At 39.5% G+C, this 23,860-nt stretch overlaps 1 protein-coding gene across 2 annotated transcripts in view; it reads left to right on the forward strand.

The window, feature by feature from the left end:
• LRRC1 (leucine rich repeat containing 1) overlaps positions 1-23,860 on the forward strand; it is a 129,842-nt gene that overhangs the window by 39,327 nt on the left and 66,655 nt on the right. For both annotated transcript variants that reach the window (XM_063632655.1, XM_055263583.2), the window contains one exon: positions 8,630-8,747. In XM_063632655.1, coding sequence (XP_063488725.1) covers positions 8,630-8,747 — 118 coding nt within the window. The remainder of the gene's footprint in view (positions 1-8,629; positions 8,748-23,860) is intronic.

Here is a 23,860-nt window from a genome sequence, read left to right on the forward strand (position 1 = left end):
TGAGAGGATAAAGTTATTAGGGGAGGCCAGAAAAATTAGAAAGATAAATATTTTGAACAAAGTAAATGTAAGCATCTTTATTATAAACGCTCAAGCACACACATGCTAACACTCATTGGAAACTAATTTGCTTCTCTGAAATTTGGTCATGCAAGGAAAGGAGTCAGCACTCTTTCCTTTGTTGCATAAAGAAAAGGGTACTTGTGTCTCTGAAACAGGAACCTATTAAAAATTATATTTTAGAGCAGGAGAGGCTTTTTTTCCCCCCGTGATCTCTTTCATGTATTTGTCTTCTGGACAAATAGATGGGCAGGGAAAAATATCTCTTCAGATTATAGAAGAAATGGTTAGTTTTATTTAGAGATTGAACTCTTTATCTTATTTCATATTTATTGTCTATCACCTGGCCTATTAGTACATGAATATAAACTATTTTGTGAATCAGTGTTTCAAATTCTTAAGCATTTGTGATTCTCTAGAATTCCATTCTGTGTCTATGAAAATTGTTCAGCATTAGTGAAATTCTAATTCCCAGTTGAACAGTGTCATCCTTTTGAGTTTCTGCAGGACTGTCCTGCTGTTCTGTGATACCTCTCCCTTTGCCTTAAGAAACTAGACCTAGCTGAGCCTTTTTTCTTTGTATGCCCTTTTGCTGTATCATATTATAAACTTGTATCAAATTTTGTCTTCCGCTTTCCCTGTTTCTTTCAGCCTTCCCTTGCCCAAGACTTTATCTGGATGTTTGTTATATCTCTGCGCCCCTGATCCTCTAGAAGTTGATTCATTCTTATCTGTCTAGATTTCTTGCATGTCTACTCTCTCTGTCTGGATTGGATTGGCAGCAGCCCCACTTATGTGCTCTCACATGTAGGTTTCATTAGCATGCTCTTTTCTTCCGCTCGCAACTTGTCAATCAAGATGGAATCTGACAGCATTGGTAATTTTAGTAGTTATTTCTTTCCTAGCTTACCCTCCCGCCTCCACCTCCAGCATGACTTAGTTTTGGTTAACTGATTAGAATGTAGTTCCACACCGGTGTTTTTTGTTTACCAGGTAGTTATCTGAGGATTTCTACTGTGTGATCCTCCAGCATGGCTCTGTTTGGGAATTTTTCCTAAAGAATATTATTAACTGGTGTGCAGTATCAGGGAAGCCAGTAAAGTTGCTGGTCTTCAGTTTCCTTATCTGTTAACTAGAGATAAAAAAAACTCTACCTCACTTGGTTATAGGGATTCAGTTAAATAAACGTATCTGTGCCTATAATACCAGCACTTTGGGAGGCCGAGGCAGGCAGATCATCAGCTCAGGAGATTGAGACCATCCTGGCTAAAATGGTGAAACCCCATCTCTACTAAACATACAAAAAATGGTGGCAGACACCTGTAGTCTCAGCTACTTGGAAGGCTGAGGCAGGAGAGTGGTGTGAACCCGGGAGGTGGAGGTTGCAGTGAGCCAGGATCGTGCCACTGCACTCCAGCCTGGGCGACAGAGCAAGACTCCATCTCAAAAAATAATAATAATAAAAATAAATAAATAAATAAAAGTATCTGTGTATCCCCAGCCCAGTCTTTTCTTACTAATAGGAATTCCTTCTTCATTAATGTCTACCAATTCTGTGCATTTTTGACATATTTATTAAGATATAATTCACATACCATACAATTTACCCAAAGTGCGCAATTCTCTGGTTTTTAATAAAGTCGCAGTTGTGCAACCATTACCGCAATCAATTTTAGAATATTTTCATCACCCAAAAGAAACCCCATATCCATTAGCAGTCATTTTCCATTTCCTACGCAACTGCTAATCTACTTTCTGTAATTTTATGCATTTTAACTTCATGCTTAATGTTATATTGCGTGCTAACAGGATTTTCATTTTTCTTTTGGCACATGGAAGGTATTTTGAAATGCAATTCTATAATTTTTAGAGCTACAAAGAGCCCTTTATCATTTAATGCTTATTTTTTCACAAGAAAACAAGAGGACCAGAGAAGTTAAGTGATTCACCCAGAGATATTCCTATTCCACACCTCTACAAAACATACTGACTAAAAGTGTCTCATTCACGCTTATTTAACTAATACTTATTTATGAGTGTTTGCTAAAACCCTTTCAAACTCAAATTCTGGATGTGAGATATGATTGTTTGAATTCTCTGCTTTAACCAAACTAGTTCTTTCACTATTCTGTGAATATTTCTTGGCCTTTTCTTTTTGTCTATATCCTTTTCATATATAAAGAATCTTAGCCAACGTTTATTCAGTGTATTATTTTCTCTTCTAATTTGCTTTAGAAAAGTCATTACTCTGTAATCAACCATAGAATTTTGTACATAATCTACCCAGTTTTCATGTGTGTTCTGTGGCATATCTGAGGTTTCTACCTCATTTAATCTACCAATTTTTTCCCACCCTCTCCCTCTTTTTAACGTGATTTTTGCCATTCCTTCCATCTATAAATGAAGATGATTTCTCTACTCCCTTAAATATGGGCTGACTTCGTGACTTGCTTTGACCAGTGGAATGTGGCAGAAAGGACAACATCAGGCAGATTTCAAGCTTAGGCCCCAAGAGTCCTTGCAGCTTCTGCCGTTGCCCTTTTTGAATGCTCTCCGGGAGCTTCATATAAGAAAGCCACTCTAGCTTAAGGGAGGAGGACAGAGGCGTTGTGGAGCACAGAGGCGCTCTAGCTGACAGCTGGCAGCTAGACATAGTGAGGCCAGTGTGGATCTTCCAGCGCTTTTGATGCTAGCCAAATGTAGATGCATGAGTCCAGATGAGAGCAGCAGCGGAACTGTCTAACCAACTCACAGAAACGTGAGGAATAAAAATCCATGTAGTTTTGAGCCACCAAATTTGGGGTGGTTTGTTATTCAGTGAAAGCTAACTTATATGTGTAGGTATCAGCATTGTGGCAACCTTGAGATGATTAAAGAGTGTAATCCATGTAAAGTGTTTAGCTTACTGCCAAACATAGAGTGTCCCTCAGTAGAGGTTAACTGCTGTATTATTATCATTATCATTGTTGTTTTGGTTATAATGGTCACTTCTCCCTCCTCCTCTAGATCTAATGCCATTACTCTTTAATATTATTAACTTTGATAAATTAAATAATTGGATGTCCTTGGTGGTAATTGGTATTTTCCTTCCTGATTAGTAAGTAGTCTAAAAGTTTAAAAAGTTTTTTTTTATTGTGAAATAAAACACATGTATAGAAAAGAACTTAAAGCATAAATTTGCAGCTTAGAGCAAATTATAAAGTGAACATCTGTCACTGCCATTCAGGTTCAGAAATTGAACATTACCATGACTCCAAAAACTTGTATCAAATTATCTATTCTGCTTCCATTGAATGCTTTTCCTGATCATAATCCTCCCTCTTATATCTAGAGGTAGCCACTAACCTGATTTTATAGGAATCACTCTTTGCTTATCCTTTTGGGTTTTATTGCCTCTGTATGCATCTGTAAACAAATTAATTCAGGTGATTTATTCAACATGTAAGTGAAATAATACAGTATGCATTTTTGTGTGCCTGGCTTTATTCACTGAACATTATCTCTAAGATTCATCCATGTCATGACTAATGGTAAGCTTTCATTTTCATTGCTGTGTAGATTTTCATTGTAATAATGTATAATACCTCTATCAGATCCACTATTTATGGGTGTTTGGGTTTTTACAGTTTGGGGGTATTATAAATAATTCTTTCAAGCACACTTTTATATATATATTCTGGAAAAATATATGTGAGAGTTTTTTTTTAAAGATCTATACCTAGTAGTATAATTTCTGGGTAACAAAGTCACAGTCACTTTTTGCAAGTCTCACAGAAAAGAACAATGCCAGATGACAAATGATGTATACTGTGCATCTTACCTTGAGTTTGGAACCGTTGGTTTACCATACAACCACATACAGGTGGTTGACCAAAAAGGCAGTCTAGGTTGATGGGGACAGGAGTAGGGATGGTATGAGAATTATGTAGGATGAAAAGGGGTCAAGATTTATGTGATAGGTTAGAATGTCTCTGGGAAGGAAATCTGTGAGTAAATTTGGTGTCATTATAGTTAGGAGTCCCATAGTTGTTCAGGAATTAATAGCATTCTTTACACTAGTTGTTCTCTATGTGAATCTGTAGCCATGGTTTATGCTTTCTCTATATTACAGAGGAGAAGTTTGGGCAACTGGGGGACAATTGACTGATCCTTGGCTATATGATAATAAAAGGGGACACAGCTCTCCTAGGACTGAGATTTTCATTGTCCCTTTCTAAAAAGCAGAAGGGAGATACTAACACTCTACCAAAAAAGAAGGAAAAGAATCTTGTCAGAAATGGAGAATGGGAGAACATTTAGCCAAATTAAAGGCTGTATCTACTAAAAGCAATGGTGGCTCTAAGAAGATGGGTGTAGCATAACAACCCGAGGCAATTTGGGTTCCTTTGCATATAATTGTACAGAATGTGCTCTAAGTGGGTTAGGGAGCTATAGTCAAACATGGTAGAGTTGAAGAATGGTGTCTGTGTGTTCTGTCACATGGTTGCACTGTGCTGAGGCGTCCTGCCAAGACAGCTACAGGAATTGTTTTTCATGGGCTCTGGCTGATCTCAAAGGCAAGGCAGAAGGGTTTATAGCTTAGTGAGTTATTTTTCCTGACTCTCTGAGGAAGTTGAATATTTGAGAATTTAATACAGTTTCCTTGGCATTGTGTTGATCTTTGGATACCATATTAAGATCACATCAGGATAATGAGGGAAGGATTAAGGAATTACTGGTTTCATTTGGGATCATGTCAGATGGGGTTGTTTTTACATCTGGCATGTACTTCCCAAGTTGAATAAAGTAGTATTTGTGACAGGCTCTAGTGGAGGATGCTGGTAACATGCAGAACCAAACCTTAAATTTGCATGCTGTTATGACTTCTATTGGATGTGAGGATTTGTAGGTTATCATTTCCACAGATGTAAAGCGAACTTATTATTCACTGTACATCTAAGTACCTTATTGACCTGATTTCTTGTCTTATTTCTGAATGATCCCAGAATGTATGGAAATGGTGATGGGTTTTGTAGTTTTGCTATTATGCCTTTCCTAGAAAACAAAGTGAGCTTTTCATGCTTGAGTAAACACATTGATGTATTATGAAACTGTCAGACTCCGAACAATTGGCATAAGCTCAATTATTCAAATATGTGACTCTATTGAATAGCTTTTGTGCTGGCTGATGCTTTAGTACAGCCAGTATAAAGACATTTCAATATCTTTCCTTAAGAAATTAAATCTCAACTGCATGAGTAAAGAAATGCAAAGGATTAGTCCTTTAGTTGAGCACTTTCCTCATTATCTTGTATAGCTAATTGGTAGCATTCATTTGCTGAAATTTATAGTTCATTTTATTTTTTTTAAAAAATATGGTTTTTAAATTAAAAAGTCATTCATGCATTATCTTTGTCACCTAACATAACTGCTTTTTTCTTCTTTGTTCTCTTCCTGTCAGTCCACATGCACACATGCTTTTTTAATGTAGTGTATCAGCAATTTTGTTTTCTTTTTTAGTTATATTTGCATGGTAAATCTTTTTCAAGTTCTGTGGTCTTTATAATATTTATTTTTATTGTTGCATAATATTGAATTATTTAATAATATGCAGTCATTTTTCTTATTTGAAATGTATGTTTTCTAGTTTTTTATTTTTGCACATAATAGTGCAAAGATGTATTTGTGCATTATTTTCAGTTATGAGGACAGATACCCAGAAGTATTTCAGTGGACTTGAAAAAAGATTTTTTCTTTTACGTATTGCTCAATTGCTTTCCAAGAGGCAATTGTATGATTATATAAATATACAATCTTTTTTACCAACGAAAAAAAGAAAGATGAAGTCTATTAAATGTTAGCATCCTACAAAATTAACATTTGGAGCATCCTGTAATCTTACTAGAGACTTCTTCATTTGTAAATTCAGTTTCTATTTTTAGCAGAGTAATGTATGCAAATAGTTTAAAAATCTAATAAGCTGTTTAATGTGACAATGAAAAACAGCAGCCTCTTGCCTCCTTCCTCACTTCAGTTTCTGGCTTTTGACTATTTCTGCGAATATTTGCCTCCATATTGCTAAGTGACTTACTTTTGCAGCTTGATTTTTTTTCCTCTTTATTTATGGATTTCTTTTTATGGAAGATGAGGCTTTAGTTCTTACAGTTTCTTTCCCATTCTCTCAATATTGACAAAACATAAATTTTGGTTTTACCAATATAGATATTATAATGTTATGACTGTAAGTATTGTTCATAATCAAATTTTATATTATGATTATATATTCTTTCACTTTATATTTTCCCCAGAATTAGTAACCCTCTTTCCTTTTGCTTGCTTTGTTTTCTTTATGCCTATTTCTAATTTATCACCAAACATTCTGAAAGAGTTGTAAATCTCCTTTGATACTTCCAAGCATGTCAGATAATTCCTCGGGTGTGTTTTTATTATTTTTTCAAAACTTCCCTCTGGGAGCTGTCATATTGCTGCAGTGTAGATGGGTTGCTCTTGGGGCCTGATATTCAAGCAACATCTTGGAATTCCCTTCATGATTTTATCCTGGGAATTTCCTTTGCCTTTCTCTGTTTTGTTGATTCTCTGTTTCCTGGATCTCAGGTTGTTTTTCTTTTAAGTTTACTTACATATTTTGATGGAGTCCTGAGAAAGGTGCGAGGAAACTTAACTTTTTGAGACCATGCGTGACTGAAATGTTTTTATTCTGTAATCATACTTAATTGATGGTTTGGCTGGGTATGTAATTTTAGGTTGGGAATAATGATTTTTTTTTTGGAATTTTGAAGGCATTGCTTTATTGCCCTCTTACTTTCAAGGTTGCTTTTGAGTCCAGTGCCATTCTGATACCCAATTCTTTGTTAAGACCTTTTTCCTTTATTTCCTGTGTCTGGAAACTTTTAGAATGTAATTTCTGGAGTTCTAACATCTTATAGTATGCCTTGGTATGTACTTTTTTTTTTCATTATTTTATTGGTTGCATGGTGGGCCCTCTCAAACCAGAAAAAGCATGTCCTGCAGTTCCCTGTATCTCTCTCTTTGAACTACGAATTACTTTGTAGTACCTTGTGAACTGGTCCATTAGTTTTCCTCTCTTTTTTTCTCCCATTTTCCCATCTTTTCATCTTTTTATTCCACCTTCTGAGGACTCTACTAACTTTATTTTTCACCTCTTTTATGGGATTCTTTTATCAATGCTACAATATTTTTCACTTTCTGAAAGCTTATTTCTAATTCTTCTAATTATGCTTTTTATGGTGTTGTGTTGCTTCATTTGTGATTTCTCTGAGGATATTAATTATTTTTTGGTTGGGGAATTATTTTTTCTGCTCCCTGCATCACGTTTGTTTCCTCTGGGGATGTGTGTGTGTGTGTGTGTGCACGCGCGCGTGCACATTCCTCTTTCTTGCATGTGGCAGTGGAGATCAGGTGAGGTGGGCCTGTTTGGAAGCTCCGTGTGTTGGTGAGGCTTATAACCTGAAGCTTCTCTATAGGAAGATGAATGTCTGCAAGTCTGTGCTCATTCCCAGGAGCCGGGATGCAGGGAGAAGAGAGGGTGGGATCTTACTGACCAGGCTTTGTCTCAGTCCCCTGTTTTTAGCATGGTCGTGTTACCCCCTGCCCTCAGCTGTGCTTAGCTGTGGTAGGACTTACCTCTTCTGGAGAGGAAATTTCCAGGCTCCTGCCTGGCTCTGCAGGGTAGAGAAGAGAATATAGCAGTTTAACTGTTCTTTATATAAATTTTCAATCAGTTCTCCTTTCCTCAGAGGTACCTGGACCTAGTTTCTTATTGGCTACTCACCCCACAGGCTTAAATTTCAGCTTTGTTTCAATTTGTTTGTTAGTTACCATTCATCCCTGTTTTCTAGCTTAAAGGATTTTGTTGCATATCTAGTTCGCTTTTTGTACTCTTTCATTTTTTGTCTTCATGGGTTTATTTCACATTATATTTATGTTCATGTGTATATAAATTCCTTAATGTCATTTTAATACAGTTTTTAAAAAGTATGGGGAAAAAGCACATACTCAGTCTGCCATGGTTGATGGAAGTATCCAGTGCAGACTTTTTAGACTGGTCAAAAATATATTTTTTGCTTGCACACATTTGTGGGATATTTATTGTACTTTCTTATATACAATAATTTCTCTAAAAAATGTCTTTTAAAAATATTTTAAAATTTAAATAATATTTTTAAAAGATTTTTACATGTCTATTTTTACATGTCTATTTAGCATTGCAGATTTAATGTCAATTTTCATAAGTCGATATTTCTGTCTACTGGATAGCTTAAAGGAGTGACTGTTCTTATTAAGTTGCTCATTAATTTTTAAAAACCTTTTATTTTGAAATAATTGTAGATTGATAGGAAGTTCAAAAATAGTACTGAGAGGTTCCTTATACCCAGTTTTTCCCAATGGTAACATCTTCACAACTACAGTACTGCCATCAAAATTAGGAAATTGATGTTGCTACAATCTTCATTAGTTTTTAAAAGACATTGTTTTACATTTCATAGTAGCCCAAAAGTTTATGATACAAACATATGTGAAATCTATGTTAAACTCTTTTGTCTTTCAGCAATTTTTCCAGCTAGTCAAATTACGAAAGCTTGGACTTAGTGATAATGAAATTCAGCGGCTCCCTCCCGAAATAGCAAACTTCATGCAGCTGGTGGAACTAGATGTGTCTCGAAATGGTAAGAAAGATTCCACTTGGGTTGCGTATTTGTCTCTTCAGATGCTGGGGGTGTTTTTAGTAAATATAACTATGAGCGAGAACATGCGGTGTTTTGTTTTTTGTCCTTGTGATAGTTCGCTGAGAATGGTGGTTTCCAGCTTCATCCATGTCCCAAATATAACTAGATAAATATTACTGGAGGTGCTTTCCCTGATAGTTATGGGAAAACTATATGATTCTTGAGGTGAAATTAATGCCATTTTTGAATAGGTCAGTTAACTTATAGGCATTTTCCAAAAAAAATTTCATAACACAGTTTTAGGAGACAGCTTTCTCCAAATAAGTTCAATCTGATTCCTAGAGTTAGAGAGTGGGCTGGGCAATCATTTAACCTTGTCCACTTATTTTGCTGAACATGATATTGAGGACTGGTGGCATGGTTTTTGTCCAGTGCTTGGGTGCTGCTGTGGCCAGGGAAACCTGCCCTGGGGAAGGGTTGGTTTCTCTTGGCTGTGTCTCAGTTGCTTGGTATGCTCTCCCTGTAGTGAACAGACCTGCTTGCGTTCAGGCATCTTCTGTCTTAATTTGTTTCTAATTAGGCTGCTGGTGGTTTTGCCCACTTCAATTTGTGTGGTATATTTGTGAGTTTATTTTGATTTTCAAATCCCACTATTGATTCATTTTTATTGAACATTTGAATAGGGCATCCTAATAGATACCCCAATGGGATACTCAAATGCCTTTCATTTTTAAATGGGTACCTTGGTTTAACCTTCAGTTTTATACCCCTTAGAGTGCTTCCCAAATGGGCTGATACTGCTTCTTGTTATAGCATATTTGATTTATTAAATTAAAGTAGCAACTCCCAGTGGTCCTATCTAGTGATGGAATTCAGTTCTTGTAAGGACCCTCGTATAATTTCCTCAGGATAGTCTCGAACAAGGTGTGAATTATTTATTAAAAAGATAATTCCTTTATTTCTCTCCTATTACATACCTGATTTGTTTTGTGTTTTGCTTCTGTTTTCCTACAAAAATCTATAGGTTTCTTCTGAATGGATTATCTTTTGGTCTGTATATTTCAGTCTGATATTTTTGACAAAAACCCCAGGTCCCAGACGTATAATTCTTCTGTGGATCATTGTTATAATACAGCAATGGTAATCAGTACTTGGTTGGAAATATGGTGAAGAGAAAATGATTCTTCCTTTCCGCCAACTTCTCATAGGTTTTAAATTGTTGTTATCTATTACATTCCATAAATTAGAAACTGTCTTCTGGCTTAGCCATGTGATCATGACATACTTTTATTTTGTGTGGAAATTATTTCTTACTTTGAAGGTACTAGAAAAAGTAAAACAAAACTTTTTTTGGGGAGGGTGTCTTGTTCTAGAGTGGCTTATTTGGTTGCAGGGAACCCAGATCTACTTAGGTAAAGTGGATTTGATTGTAAGGAAGGCGGGGTGGAATTAACATACACCAAAAGCAGTGGCACCAAGCTTGCATTTGACACTATCTTGGGGGTTTCATGGCCTCTCTTTTCCAGTGTGTCCACTTCTGTTTGTGGATTCTCTGTTCTTCGCTCCTCACTGAACTGCTCTGTTGGAACTGGCTAGTGGTGGCCTCTTATTGTGACTTGTCTTTACGTACAGTTTGGCTTTTGCCCCTGCTGCAGCATTTGTTTGCCAGTGAAGGATTTCTCAGTGAAGAGTGGTTGACCCAACTTATCTTTTTATGCCAATCATAAGACATAGGGTAGAGGTCAGGTTACCAGCCACCCTAAAGGTTGGCTGCCCTGGGAGGTGGATGGCCACCAGTACAAAGCATGGCCCTGCCACTCAGCACAGAAGTTGTTGATGAGCAGCTTTGCTTACACTGGAGTATGGGATGGGGTGGGCATCTGGGGTCTGGCCAGGCCAGAACTGCCTCAGAAACTAGCCTGTATAATACTTTCCCATATGTGATTGAAATGATTCTCTTGTCTTAGCAGTTATCTAAGTTATAAAGAATGACTAGCTATTAACTCTGCAACGAAGCAGTGACTTTGTAAAATGGTCACGGAAGTCACAAAATCTGAAGAAATACATAGCAATTTTGAAATGGGGATTAGAAATAAACAGAAATACTTAAGAAAGACGAAAAGTTTTGGCTCTATTTGGGAGGAAGGAAACCATACAGTTCAAAAGTTCCCAGTCCTGTAATTAACTCTAATGGGATGCTCCGTGGGAAGTCAGCACTAGTCAGCTGCAGTTTTACCAGTTCCCACATCAGCTCTTTTCAAACATTTGTAGCTAGAAAGAAGGGCTCCATGCATCTTCCCGTGTGTCCGCTTTTACCTTCCAGCATGTTGATAAAAGAAACTAGGCTTTCACTTAAGACAGTATCAGGACACAAAAATGTTTCTGCCCCTTGGGACACCTCCCCTGCTTCCCCCCCAACCCCTCTCAGTTTCAACCTTTCCTTCTGCAAGTGTTGGAGTTTTGTGAGGGATCCTGCAGAACGTTCACCTTCTTATCCAGCTCTCTCAGAAATGCCGAGAGGGAGTTAAGCATTCCCTTCCCTTCGTGGCAGGGCCTGGCTCTGGCTCAGTAGCATTATGTGTATGGTGGATGTGGGGGTAGAGGGGAAGACAGCATGGAGGGTTCGGGGCTTTCCTGGAGGTTATTAAAAGAAAGAATGAACCTGGGCTGGGTGCGGTGGCTCACGCCTGTAATCCCAGCACTTTGGGAGGCCAAGGCGGGGGGATCACAAGGTCAGGAGTTCGAGACCAGCCTGACCAACATGGTGAAACCCCGACTCTACTAAAAATACAAAAATTAACCAGGCTTGGTGGCATGCGCCTGTAATCCCAGCTACTCAGGAGGCTGGAGCAGGAGAATCGCTTGAACCCGGGAGGTGGAGGTTGCAGTGAGGCAAGATCGCGCTATTGCACTCCAGCCTAGGCGACAGAGCAAGACTCCGTCTCAAACAAACAAAAGAAAGAATGAATCTGTGCAGATGACAGAGCAGAAGAACAAGGTCACTATTTACTGTAACCAACAGGTATAGGGGTCTTAGGCCATTTCTTGGTCAAGCAGATCTCAGTATGCTTCCTCTCATTTTTTGGACAGATAAAATTATGTTAATCTGAATACCCTAGGCAACCGAGTAGGCAAATAAAAGTCACAAATCCTGCAGTTGGAGAGGCAATGTGAGGACCTGATTTTGTACAGGTGCAGGCATTTGTGAGAGTTTTCGGCTGGTGCCTGGAGGCCTGTGTGGGCCTCTGGTCTTCTGTTGCCCCAGCTGGCGGTGCCCACTTTCTGATCAGAGGCTGTTCCTTTGGGTCCCTGCCCAGCGTCAGTGGTTTGTAGCAGTGTTATAACCAGGGCTGGCCAGTCATGATAGGACCTTCCTTAGTTCTTGATTTTGCATTGCTTTGACCATGGAGGAGAAAGTCCATTGGATTAATGCTGATCATACTTGAATGTGCAAGGAATTACCTGAGACTTTTGTTAAAATGAAGATTCTGATGCAGTAGGTCCCGAGTGGGTCTGGAGATTCTGCATTGCTAAGAAGCTCCCAGGGGATGCCAACCCTGCTGGTCCCCAGCCACACCAAGGAGAAGGATCTTAGACATCACCACCTGCAGGCTTGCTGCTAACTTTCCTTCAGCAGCTTCCTGAGGTTAGGAGCCCACATTCACTCCCCTCAGGCACCCCTGCACCTTCCCATGTGGAAGGTAGGAGATCTTCCAGCCATTCCTGGTTAAAGGGTAAGATGCTAGAGCTGACTTTAGCTCAAGTTTGCTTTGATTCTAAAAGCAAAACTAGACCTTTCCGGATGTTTCCTTGCTCAAGTGAAGAGAAAGCCAGGTTTTGCATTTCTCTTTAAAGACATTCGTAAACGAAGAGAGAAGTTTTTACAGCCTCACTTTCTGGGCCAAGAACTGCCAAGATCTTCAAACACTGACTTTTGTGGCTTTGTTTTCTGACATTTCAGGCGCAGAGTCAAGGGAATTGTGTGCTATGTTGGAAAAGAGAAGCATGAGTTTAGGGAAAAAGAGGGCAGTGCTTATGGATTATCTAAGCTGCAAGGATTTTTTTTTTTTTTCCTGAGGGACAAGTAGAGAGCCTTGGGATGAGCACAGTGCATATGGTCTCTTCCCCAGAATGACTAGATGTGCTCAGCAGAGAGGACCCTGGCTCGGAGTCCTGGCTCTGCTGTCAGCACGCGGTCGACTTTGGGCAGGCCCCTTGCGATGCTGCTGGGCCTTGTTTTGCGGAGTGGGACAAGACCCTGCTCCCCGTATGAGCCCAGTGAGAGTCGAGGAAAGTGACACACTTCTCATGTCTTAACTTGGTGGATTTTTTTTTTAACAGGCAAATGTCTACAATATATATGAGAAAAAAAACTAGGTGTTTCCCCTGAACATAGATTAAAGGATGATTGGAGTATATGAACTAGATATCTGAATTTGCTGGTAACATTTTGTCTACAAAAAGTGTACAGACTTAGAATTAAGTTCTGCAGCAGTTTTCTGTGGTGAAATGCATATGCTTCAATGCTTGGACCTTGTATCTGCTCTCTCTGCTCACTGTTTATTAGCTGCTTGAGGAAAATGACCTCTGATTGTGTGAGAAGTGGCATTATCGCATAGTAGGATCTTGCTATTCAAGAATCTAGGGCAGACTTTCTTAATGCTTCATGATTCCTGCCTCAAGGGTTAGTAATTTGAATTTTATAGTCTATGCTGTAATTTGACTTACATCACAGTACTACATCATTATCCATTTAGTTCAGTTTTCCCCAAAGTGTAAGGCATATACTACCAGCACTGCTAGAGATGATTTTAACTGGTACTGCAAAACAGCAATTTTAAATTTTGAGTCATGGTGAGAAAGTTATCCTTTTATTTTCAATTTTATTCCTTTTGGATTGCATCTGTAAAATTTGATAACACTATATTGTATTTGTTACATTTATCTTTTGTATCTAGTGGTGATAATAGCTTTGAATTCATGTTAGTGATTTAAAACAATTTTCTTCCTTTAAAAATCTCATCCAAATTTTAAAAGTCAGTTTAAAAGAATGAGGCAAATGATAAAGAATGCAGGGACTACACCAGGATGGCAAAAATTGTGAAGGTGAAATAGAGGTGGCTGAAGTTAAGGAAACACTTGTCAGTATTAGCATAATGTGCCGAAGAGGCCATGAATCTATTTCTCTTATGGGGCAAATAGAACTGCAGATAGAAAAAAACATGTCCAGAGACTGCATAGCTTCACTAATTATTTCGTCCACTTGAGTTAACAAGAACTTAAAGGTAAGATAGTTTTAGTACAATCATCACTAGCATCAGGACAGCAGTGCAGACTCAGTGGACCGCCTACCAGCAGGGCCATTGTCTCATCTAAAGCCTCTTCTAGAGGCTGGACTTTGAGTGTGTGATTGGGTTAGTTGTCCTCTGTCCAACCACGAGATGCTGATCAATGTTTGGTCTATAGCTATGGATTTGTTTCATAAAATCTAAAACCAATCTCGAAGCCTGCTGAAATGATAGCATCAAATCGTGGTGCTTCTGTTTATGCCCTGAAAAGAGCTCGTGCTGGCAAGTGGTAACTCTAGCGTGCCTACAAGTCCTCCTACTTAGTTATGAACAGTTAACCTTTTTTGTTTGCTTGTAATAACTGTATACACACACACCAGAAGTGTGGTAGAAACAAGTTTTTACCCATGTGGACTTCAGACTTGCCACAATTAAACCATCGTTCTCTCCTTTCTTGCAGCCTAATTTGGGCCCAAATTTAGCACTTTCTTTAGCAAACAGCCCCAATGGCTGGACTTCATACATTGCAGTAGGAGAGTTTTGTTGTCACTGTCATTGTTAAAATGTCACAGGAGACATCCAGCAAAGGGAGCACGCCCCTATGCTCACTGTACCTTAGGTTGTGCTGGCTGGACAGTGTTGAGCCCAAAGCTTGCATTCTTGCTTTGCAAGTACATCCGCTTTCCCATTGTGAGCCTCCTCTCTGCCTTAACTTTTACCTTCTCTTTTGTTAGGAAGAAGAGTTAATGTAGAAAAATAAATTGCCTTCTACACACATTTTAATTTCAGATTATAATTACCTTTAAAGTGGGGGTGAAAAGGAATCAGGCTTCTGTGATGTTTTCTAATCACCTTTCCATTCTGCAAATTTCAGCAAGCATTGTTTAAACATGAAGATATGGTTTCCATTTCAAACGTTGAAAAAGTTGGGATAAACTTTACACATATGTCTCTTCTGATGAGTATATTTTACCCTTTTTACCCGTTTTCTTCTAGCCATTCCATAGTCCTTTTCTGCTCCCATCTGGAAGGGTCTTTCGGTCTGCTTTCAGAGTGTCAAGTGGTCTTCCTTCCACTTGCTTTGTCAGAACGTATACATGGAAGAGTAAAGTACTGTTCCTCTTTATTCTGTTAATATTGTTAATATTCTGTAATCAGAAAAGCTGTGACTGATGCATAAGTTGTAGGCTTACGTAACTTTTTTCTTTTACTCTTTTTTTTTTTTTTTTTCCCAAGACAGAGTTTCGCTCTTGTTGCTCAGGCTGGAGTGCAGTGGCGCCATCTTGGCTCACGGCAACCTCTGCCTCCTGTGTTCAAGTGATTCTCCTGCCTCAGTCTCCCGAGTAGCTGAGATTACAGGCGTACGCCACCAAGCCCGGCTAATTTTGTGTTTTTAGTAGAGATGGGGGTTTCTTCATGTTGGTCAGGTTGGTCTCGAACTCCCCACCTCAGGTGATCCGCCCACCTCGGCCTCCCAAAGTGCTGAGATTACAGGCGTGAGCCACTGCACCTGGCCTACGCTTTTTTTTTTTAATTAGCAGGTTTATGATAGATCTGAGTTTGAGAACAACGCCTTTGAATATGTTTTTTAAGTCAACAAGTTCTTTATTCAGTTACAGGTTCTCTAAATGTTTTGTCTATTTTAAATAGCTTCTTATCTTCCTACTCCATCCCTCCCTAGCTCATTCATTGGCTTTATCCGTACATGCTACGCTCTGTGTTAGATCTTGACTTTTCTAAAACAATGGTGGATTTAACCGAACAGGCTAAGTTATGGAAGGAAAAATAATTGCAGTGGTTTCTCCTGAAATAAAACAAAGCCCTAACATATGGGATGACAGTTTCTGCTCACTTTTTAATTAGGCAGTTTCTGTAGGTATCAAATTGATGGTTTCCAGCCACAGTGCTTGCATCATTTTGATTTTGAGGCCACCCATCTTGTCATGTGAATCTGGCTGAGCCAAATGGTGCTGAGGCTCCAGGCAGCTGAAGGTTGGATGGCATCTTTTTGTCAGGATGGTGACACCAACGTGCTCGCATCACTGCAAACAGTGCTCTCCTCTTACTGAACTAGAAAAGACAAATCTTGGAAAGGGACTTGAGCCAAGAGGGAAAGAGGGAATAAAAAGCAGTACTAAGAACTGCAATTTGAGGATTAAATATAGAAATGGTATGATTTTTAAATTAGCTTTATAAGTGTTGAATAAGCCCTTAATCTAACTAAGGTGTCGGCTCAAAGTGAATAATGAAAATGATTCTTAAAAACATAGTGGTGTGTTGACTGTTGTCTCAGCTACTTGGGAGGCCAATTTGAGAGGATCACTTGAGTCCAGGAGCTTGAGTTTACAATGAGCTATGATTATGCCACTGTACTCCAGACTGGGTGATAGAGCAAGTCCCTGTTTAAAAAAAAGAAAAACGATTCTGTATTCTTTTCAGTTTGAAAAAGCCTAAAACTCTGGCACTTTAAAAAATGCTTACAGTTAACAACTGTAGCTCATAATAAGATTTTTTTTTTACTTCAAGCAGTATTTGTTGAGTACTTACTAAATGTAAGGCTCTATGCTAAATTGTTCTAACCCTTAAGGAAATAAATAACTCGACAGGCACAACAGACAAATATAATGACTTATATTGTGGTATAAATGAAGTGCTCATTATGTTCGGAAAAGTGTCAGTAACTAGGATCAGTAGCAACTGGTGTGAAAAAGACATGAAAGAAGAAAAAGACATTTTTTGATTAGATGTTGGTAGCAAGCAGTGTAACAGTTCTTATACTTTGGTAGCAAATTTAGAGGGAGTCAATGAGTAGATTTCTCAGTTGGTTTGTCATTGTTGTTTGTTAGAACTTTATTTCAAATGTTTGTTGTAGCTTTATGGAGTCAACAATATCATTAAAAATGCAAATATCTTAGTGCTTCTCTGTGAACTATTCACTGAAAATTTTAAGGTTCATCAAAAAATCAAAGAACACAGTAACTAAAACTCAGTGCATAATAATAACAAAGCTATATTAATTGTCATGGGATTCTTTCTCTTTTTATTATATAGCTGATACTGTGTTGCAAAGGGTTTGCTTTGCTAGGTGAAATGTTAAGCTCTGTGCATTAGCATAGACTATTGATTTAAAAATCTCAGTGGCTTAACACGGTGAGGAATTTTATTGCTGTTCAGTTTACAATTTAGAGTGTGTGTGCTTATTACCTTGGGGAAGTAAGTGGTAAGAGGCTGTGCTCCATACAGTCTTTCGGGGATCCAGGCTTCTTTCTTCTTGTGATGTCACATCTTTATTCAACTAGTGGCCACAAAGTCTTTATGGGAGGGGAAGAAAACGGAGAATTGCATCTAGGAAATTTTTACGAACTATGCCAACAAGGTAGTGTACATCGTTTCTATCAACATTCTATGGCCAATTTTATGCCCCTGACTTAATTGAATGGAGCTGGGAAATTCAGTTAGCTAGAAGAGGAGAAGAAATATGACCATTGATGTGGATCATCTGCTACACCTGGCACTTAATCAATGCTGGAATTGTGTGGTTTTATGCCACTGATCACACTCAAGCCTAGTTTATTAGATGTCTCTAGGGAAACAGAACTAATAGGACACACACACATATGTGAAAAAAAATATATATGTATAATATGTATATATGAATCTATTCCTAATAAATCTCTCTCTGAGACAGATTTATTAGGGATTAATTCATATAGTTATGGGGACTGAGAAATTCCAGGATTTCTCCTCTGCAGGAAAGCCAGTGGTGTAATTCCAGTCTTGAGTCTGAAGGCCTGAGAACCAGGGAAGCCAGGGGTGCAAATTCTAATAGAAAGGCAGGAGATGATGATGTTCTAGCTCAAACAGGCAAGCATGAAGCAAAAGGGGGCAAATTCCTTCTCCCTCCATCATCTGTTCCATTCAGGTCCTGAGCAGATTGGATGATGCCCACTACATTGGGGAGGGCAGTCTACTTTATTGAGTCTACCAATTCAAATGCTTATCTCATCCAGGAACACCCTCACAGATACGCCTAGAAATAAATACTGTTTTAATTTGTCATCCTGTGGTGCAGTGAAATTAACACGTAAAAGTAACCATCACACCTAGTAAACATAGACACCACAGACACACACACACACGCACACACACACAATCTCATTGCACTTTCACAACTTCCTAGTGAGTAACATGTTTATAGGAAACTCAGATACCTGAGATGCCTGTCCAAAGAGGACAGGGTAGCCTGCCTTCCCAAAACTGCACATAAATGCATAAACCTAAACATAAGTTAACATGATTGATGGCCACTGATAAGTTAATAATGAGCATAAAACCTATGCAAGTGTTTGTGGCTGTTTTATTTGAAGTTTTAAAAACTACATTCTTAAAAAATATGTTTTAGAAACTAGAGGTTTATGTTTGAGGAATCCTTGAAGTACTTTGCTTTAGGCAATATGTCGTCGTTTTAAGTGTGTGAGTCCAGGGATCACTACCTTGGACAAATTGCTTAATCTCTCTCTGCCTCAGTTTATTCATCTGTAAAATGATTTTAATAGCACCTACTGTATAGAGGTGTTTTTGACTCTTAAAAGAGGCTGTGCATGTAAATACCTCCACTAAATTAGAAGTATGCTTTTTGTTAGAAAAATTAACATAAACAACTTAGAATAGTGCCTTGCATAGAATGAACACTTCGTATAGGTGCTGTAATTCTATCATCTTTCATTTTGGATCATGAAAATCTGAACTAAGACTGTGAGAGGACTGTCCAAGTAAGAATACAGGGTGGGTGTGAGGACACAAGCAGGCATGAGGGATAGAGTGATACAGGTGAGGTTTTGGCTCAAGATGACTTCTAGATACTGTGCACCATATGCCAGCCATTGTCCTGCTTCACCGCATGTGTCATTTAATCCACACACTAATTCTGTGAGGTGTGGCTATTAGCATCTCAGGGATGGCTGATGAAGAAACTGAGGCTTAAAGAAGTTGTCATGTGCCCCAAATCATACTCCTAGTTGGTGATGGACCTGAAATAAGGAACCCAGGAGGAGAGGTGCTTTTCATTGTTTTTGGAGTTTATTGAAGATAATAAAGGCAGAGCTGATAGTTTTATTCTATTTTGAGAGAAAGGATGGACAGTGTATAGACTAGTTACCCTCTGAATTTGGAGATAAAAACTGGAAAAAGTGATCCTAAGACATTTAAACTGCAAAAAAACCCATAAAACTACTAGTGAATAAGTTCAACCACCTGTAGAAATGGCCCACCCTAAGAGGTGGTATCTTTGTCTGTTTGGGCTGCTATTACAAAATGCCTTAGATGGATAATTTATAAACAAGAGAAATGTATTGCTCACAGTTCTGGAGGCTGGGAAGTCCAAGATCCAGGTGCTGGCAGATTCAGCATCTCATGAATGCTTGTTCTCTGCATCAAAGATGGTGCCTTGTTGCCATGTCCTCACATTGTGGAAAGGGCAGGGGAGCTCGTATTACCCCCCTCTATTTTCTTTTTATTGTTCCATCTTCCTCTAGTTGAGTGTCTTTTATAAAGGCACTAATCCCATTCATGAGGGCAGAGTCCTCCTGACTTACTTCCCAAAGGCTGTACCTTTTAGTAGTATCACATTGGGCATTAGTTTTGAACAGGTGAATTTGGAGAATACCAACATTCAGGTGGTGTTACATAAATAACAGCTGGTTCATAATTTTTTTTTTTTTTTTTTTTGGAGACGAAGTTTCGCTCTGTTGCCCAGGCTGGAGCGCAATGGTGTGATCTTGGCTCACTGCAACCTCTGCCTCCCAGGTTCAAGTGATTCTCCTGCCTCAGCCTCCCAAATAACTGGGATTACAGGCGCTCACCACCACACCCAGCTAAGTTTTGTATATTTAGTAGAGATGGGGTTTCACCATGTTGACCAGGCTGGTCTTGTACTCCTGACCTCAGGTTATCCACCTGCTTCGGCCTCCCAAAGTGCTGGGATTACAGGCATGAGCCACCGTGCCCAGTGTGTAAATCTTTTATGGCTAGAAATGGGGTATCATCCCAGAAAAAGTAGAAGAACTTTCTCAGAAAGATCTGACATAACATTTCTGAGGTAACTGTTGTGCTGTCTTGGCAAAAGGTTGAAGCGTTGCCAGAAGTGTAGTGATAATCAGGAAAGACAAATACTAGGAATGTATGGGTTTTACCTTTGAAGGAAAAGTAAAGAGATTTAATAACATGAGTGTCCCAGGTCCCTTGGAAGCAGGTGTAGCTCTCTTCTATGGAGATGACTTTGTCCATCTCTGATTACTGATGATGAAAATCATCCCGCGATCCTTTCTCAGGGTGTGGATATTTACTAAGCACTGTGATGGGGCATCTGATTTTCTGATATGCGTGCTGAGGAGAGGTGATACGCTAACGTGATGACATCAGTACCTAGTTCCATTAGCTTTCACATTGGTCACTCAGTCACAAGGAAATTTTCTTAGTGTGGCACCTTTCCATAGTCATATCTTCTCTGGGCAAACTGACTGACCTGGCAACTGGCTAACTCTGACCTGGTTAGCCACCAAGTTTTGTGTCACTGGTGGTGTACTGCACGAGGCTCTGCTTCAAGCAGCCAATAAGCTTCCCTCTTTGAAGTTCTTCTTTGCAATACAGCGTAGCGTTAATTCAGCAAGTTTCCTTGTTTTAACTTCGTATCAATGAAGTGAGTTAAATTTGACCTATCCCTGAGAAGACTAAGAAGAGCACTCCAAGAAGGGTAGAGAAATCAGTTATTAGGATCATTTATTTTCTGGTTTATGTTCTTTAAAGTACATGTTTCTTGTTGAGAATTAATAGTGAAATATAAAGAAACATTGTTGAACAGCAAAGAGAGCTGTGTGAATCCTTCTCATCAACGTATTTATTGAGTGCTTACTGTGTACCAGGTATGAGGCTAAGTACTTCATATGTATTATATTATCTCATTTAATCTTCAAACTGTCTCCAACAAATAAGCTTGCCATCTCCTTTCTACAGGTGACGAAACTGAGTCTCAGGTTAGAAATGTTGATCGTGTGACTCATGAGTAGTAGAATTGGTATTTGGTCTCAAGTTTGTTGAACTCTAAAATCATAATTCTGTCTCCCCAGTATAAAAACATTTATATCCCACTACCCAGAAATAATCATTAACATTTTTGTGCATTTTATTTATCTTTTTCTCTTTTCTGTTTTATAAAATTGGGATCATTTAACAAATAGATATTCCTATCTTGCTTTTTATTCACTTAACATAGGTTGTAAGCATTTGTCATGCCATTGTTTGCACTTAAGCACAAGTTTTTTAAAAAGGCAGATTAATCAATAACTTTTGCCTTTTCTATAACATGAACATCAACAGGAAGCTATTAGGTTTCAAAGGTAAGGTTGGTGTATAGTAGATAATCGACAAGACGGGGATTTCCAGAAGGTTGTGATAAGTTAAAAGTCAGACAGAGTGAAGAAAGAGGTGAGTAAGCAGTTTCGAAGTCTTTACTTGATTTGGGCTTCCTGTGTTGAAATAAGTAAGGGAGGCAGGTACCCCCAGGGCCATGTAGGTACAGAGAGAAAGAATGTGGGCAGAGGCAGGCCAAACAAATGTGCAGCTTTTAAAAGATACTCTGAAGCAATCAGGCCTGTATTTATGTAACAAAACACTCTGCTTGTAGAGGTGCTTAGTGAAAGTATTATACCATGAACATTAACAGTTGATGTCTTGAAGTATTTAATCTTTGTTTTACTAAATGTTAAAGAACAAGCCTTCCATTCAGCGAGTGAATGAATGAGTGCTGGGTTAAGATGAACAAGTGGGTCTGAGCAAATGAGGCAAAACTGGGAGGTTGAGTGCCAGTAACTCAACACAGGCCCAACACAAAAGGCAGCCCAGAGCCAGTGGGGAAACCTAAGTAACACCAGAGAGGCTGAGGAGGACTGAGGTCTCTCTGCAGAGGCTGAAATGAAGTTGGCACGGCAGCAAGCACCTCGGGGACCTGATGGAGTCTTTGGAATTTCCTGCTTCCTCATCTTACATTGAATATGCTGCCCGTATTGTGGTGTGCCTGTTTACCTGGGTAGGAACTGATGGGCCACAGCATGGCAAGGACCTGTGCCCATTTGACATTAGCCATAAGTGGAGTCAAATGCCATGGAAACGTGCTTTATCACAATCACAGGGAGCACCTCTGCTTTAAGAAGTCCTTCCTCACCCCACCCCAGCCCCCTTTTAGGTCCTTGCTCTATTCAGGAGCCATGCATTATGTCGTTGGAGAAGATAAATTCCTTCTGCTCTACCTCCTGATCAGGGCCCTGCCTTTGGGTCTTGTCTCAAACTAGTCAGCCTTCAGTTTTGACCAACTGGAGCATGGTAAAGAGGTCTCCTTTTTGCAGCTCATTGGCATCTTCTGAGCAGATGCTTTGGTCTTCTAGAGCCCTTTTTCACTGCCAGTTGAGTTTATTCTTATCTCCAAAACCCTTCTTTGCTGTGCTGGCAACTGTTCTGTCCTTCCTTACGGATCCAAATTGAAAGAGATAAACTCAAAGAAACGTTCTAAATAAAGGCCACATGTTTCATTATGAATAGCACAGCAAGCAGTAGTGAAAGTCTTGGCAACAGTGTATGCTTCATTGTGATAAGGGACGTAGGGGCAGGAACAAACTTTTAGAATGAGTTTTATTCTTTCATGAACATTTAACCAGTGCCATGAATTTGGGTTCTGTGCTAGAAGCTAGAGATAAATCAGTTTAGCCGTGCCTCTTGAGGGATTTAGGCCAGAAGGGTGGAAGGACCAAGTCCATCCTTGATGACACAGGACAGTGTGGAAAGTCCTGTCTCAGAGGTATGCCTGAAGGAGCTGGGAGGTTGTGGGGCATGCTCCATCATTTTGGGGGAAGTAAGCAGTATCAAAAAGACTCCCCGGGGCCGGGTGCGGTGGCTCACGCTTGTAATCCCAGCACTTTGGGAGGCCGAGGCGGGCGGATCACGAGGTCAGGAGATCGAGACCACGGTGAAACCCCGTCTCTACTAAAAATACAAAAAATTAGCCGGGCCTGGTGGCAGGCGCCTGTAGTCCCAGCTACTCGGAGAGGCTGAGGCAGGAGAATGGCATGAACCCGGGAGGCGGAGCTTGCAGTGAGCCGAGATTGCACCACTGCACTCCAGCCTGGGCGACAGAGCGAGACTCCGTCTCAAAAAAAAAAAAAAAAAAAAAAAAAGACTTCCTCGGAAACATGACACTTAGGCTCTGAGCGGCAAGATGCAGATAGAGACAAATAAGTATGAGAAGGTCATTTCTGGGCAGATGAAATAGCATGAATGTGTGTCTGAAGGTTTGAAACAGCATGATGAATTTGGGGAAATGCAAGAAATTACTGGAGCCAATGGAAAGAGATGAAGCTAGAGAGGGAGACAACAGCAAGATCACAAAAGGCCTGCGTGTTTGCTAAGGAATATTTTCTTGAAAGCTGTGGGGAGTCATGAAAGGGTTTCAGGCAGGAGAGTGGCTCACGTATCACCCTGGCCCTAGCAGGGAGCATGAAGTCGATTAAGGGCAGCCTGGATGTGGGAGGCCAGGCATCTATGTCAGGAGTGGAGGGCCTTGAGAGGGTATCAGTAGAAGAGAAGATCTTGGACCAGGCATGAGGACAACTAGCCGGTAGCTTGCTGGAGCGGAAGGGAGAGGTTTTGGGTCTGGATAAGTTCCCACTTCCCACCACAGGTAAGATGGGAGAGGCTGAAGAAATGATCAGGTCTGAGGGGAAAAGATGAGTTTATCTGTGGACATGTGGAGGGTGAGATGCCGTTGGGGTATCTAGA

Source organism: Symphalangus syndactylus, chromosome 23, assembly GCF_028878055.3.
Source record: "Symphalangus syndactylus isolate Jambi chromosome 23, NHGRI_mSymSyn1-v2.1_pri, whole genome shotgun sequence".
In the NCBI taxonomy this organism is placed as follows: domain Eukaryota; kingdom Metazoa; phylum Chordata; class Mammalia; order Primates; family Hylobatidae; genus Symphalangus; species Symphalangus syndactylus.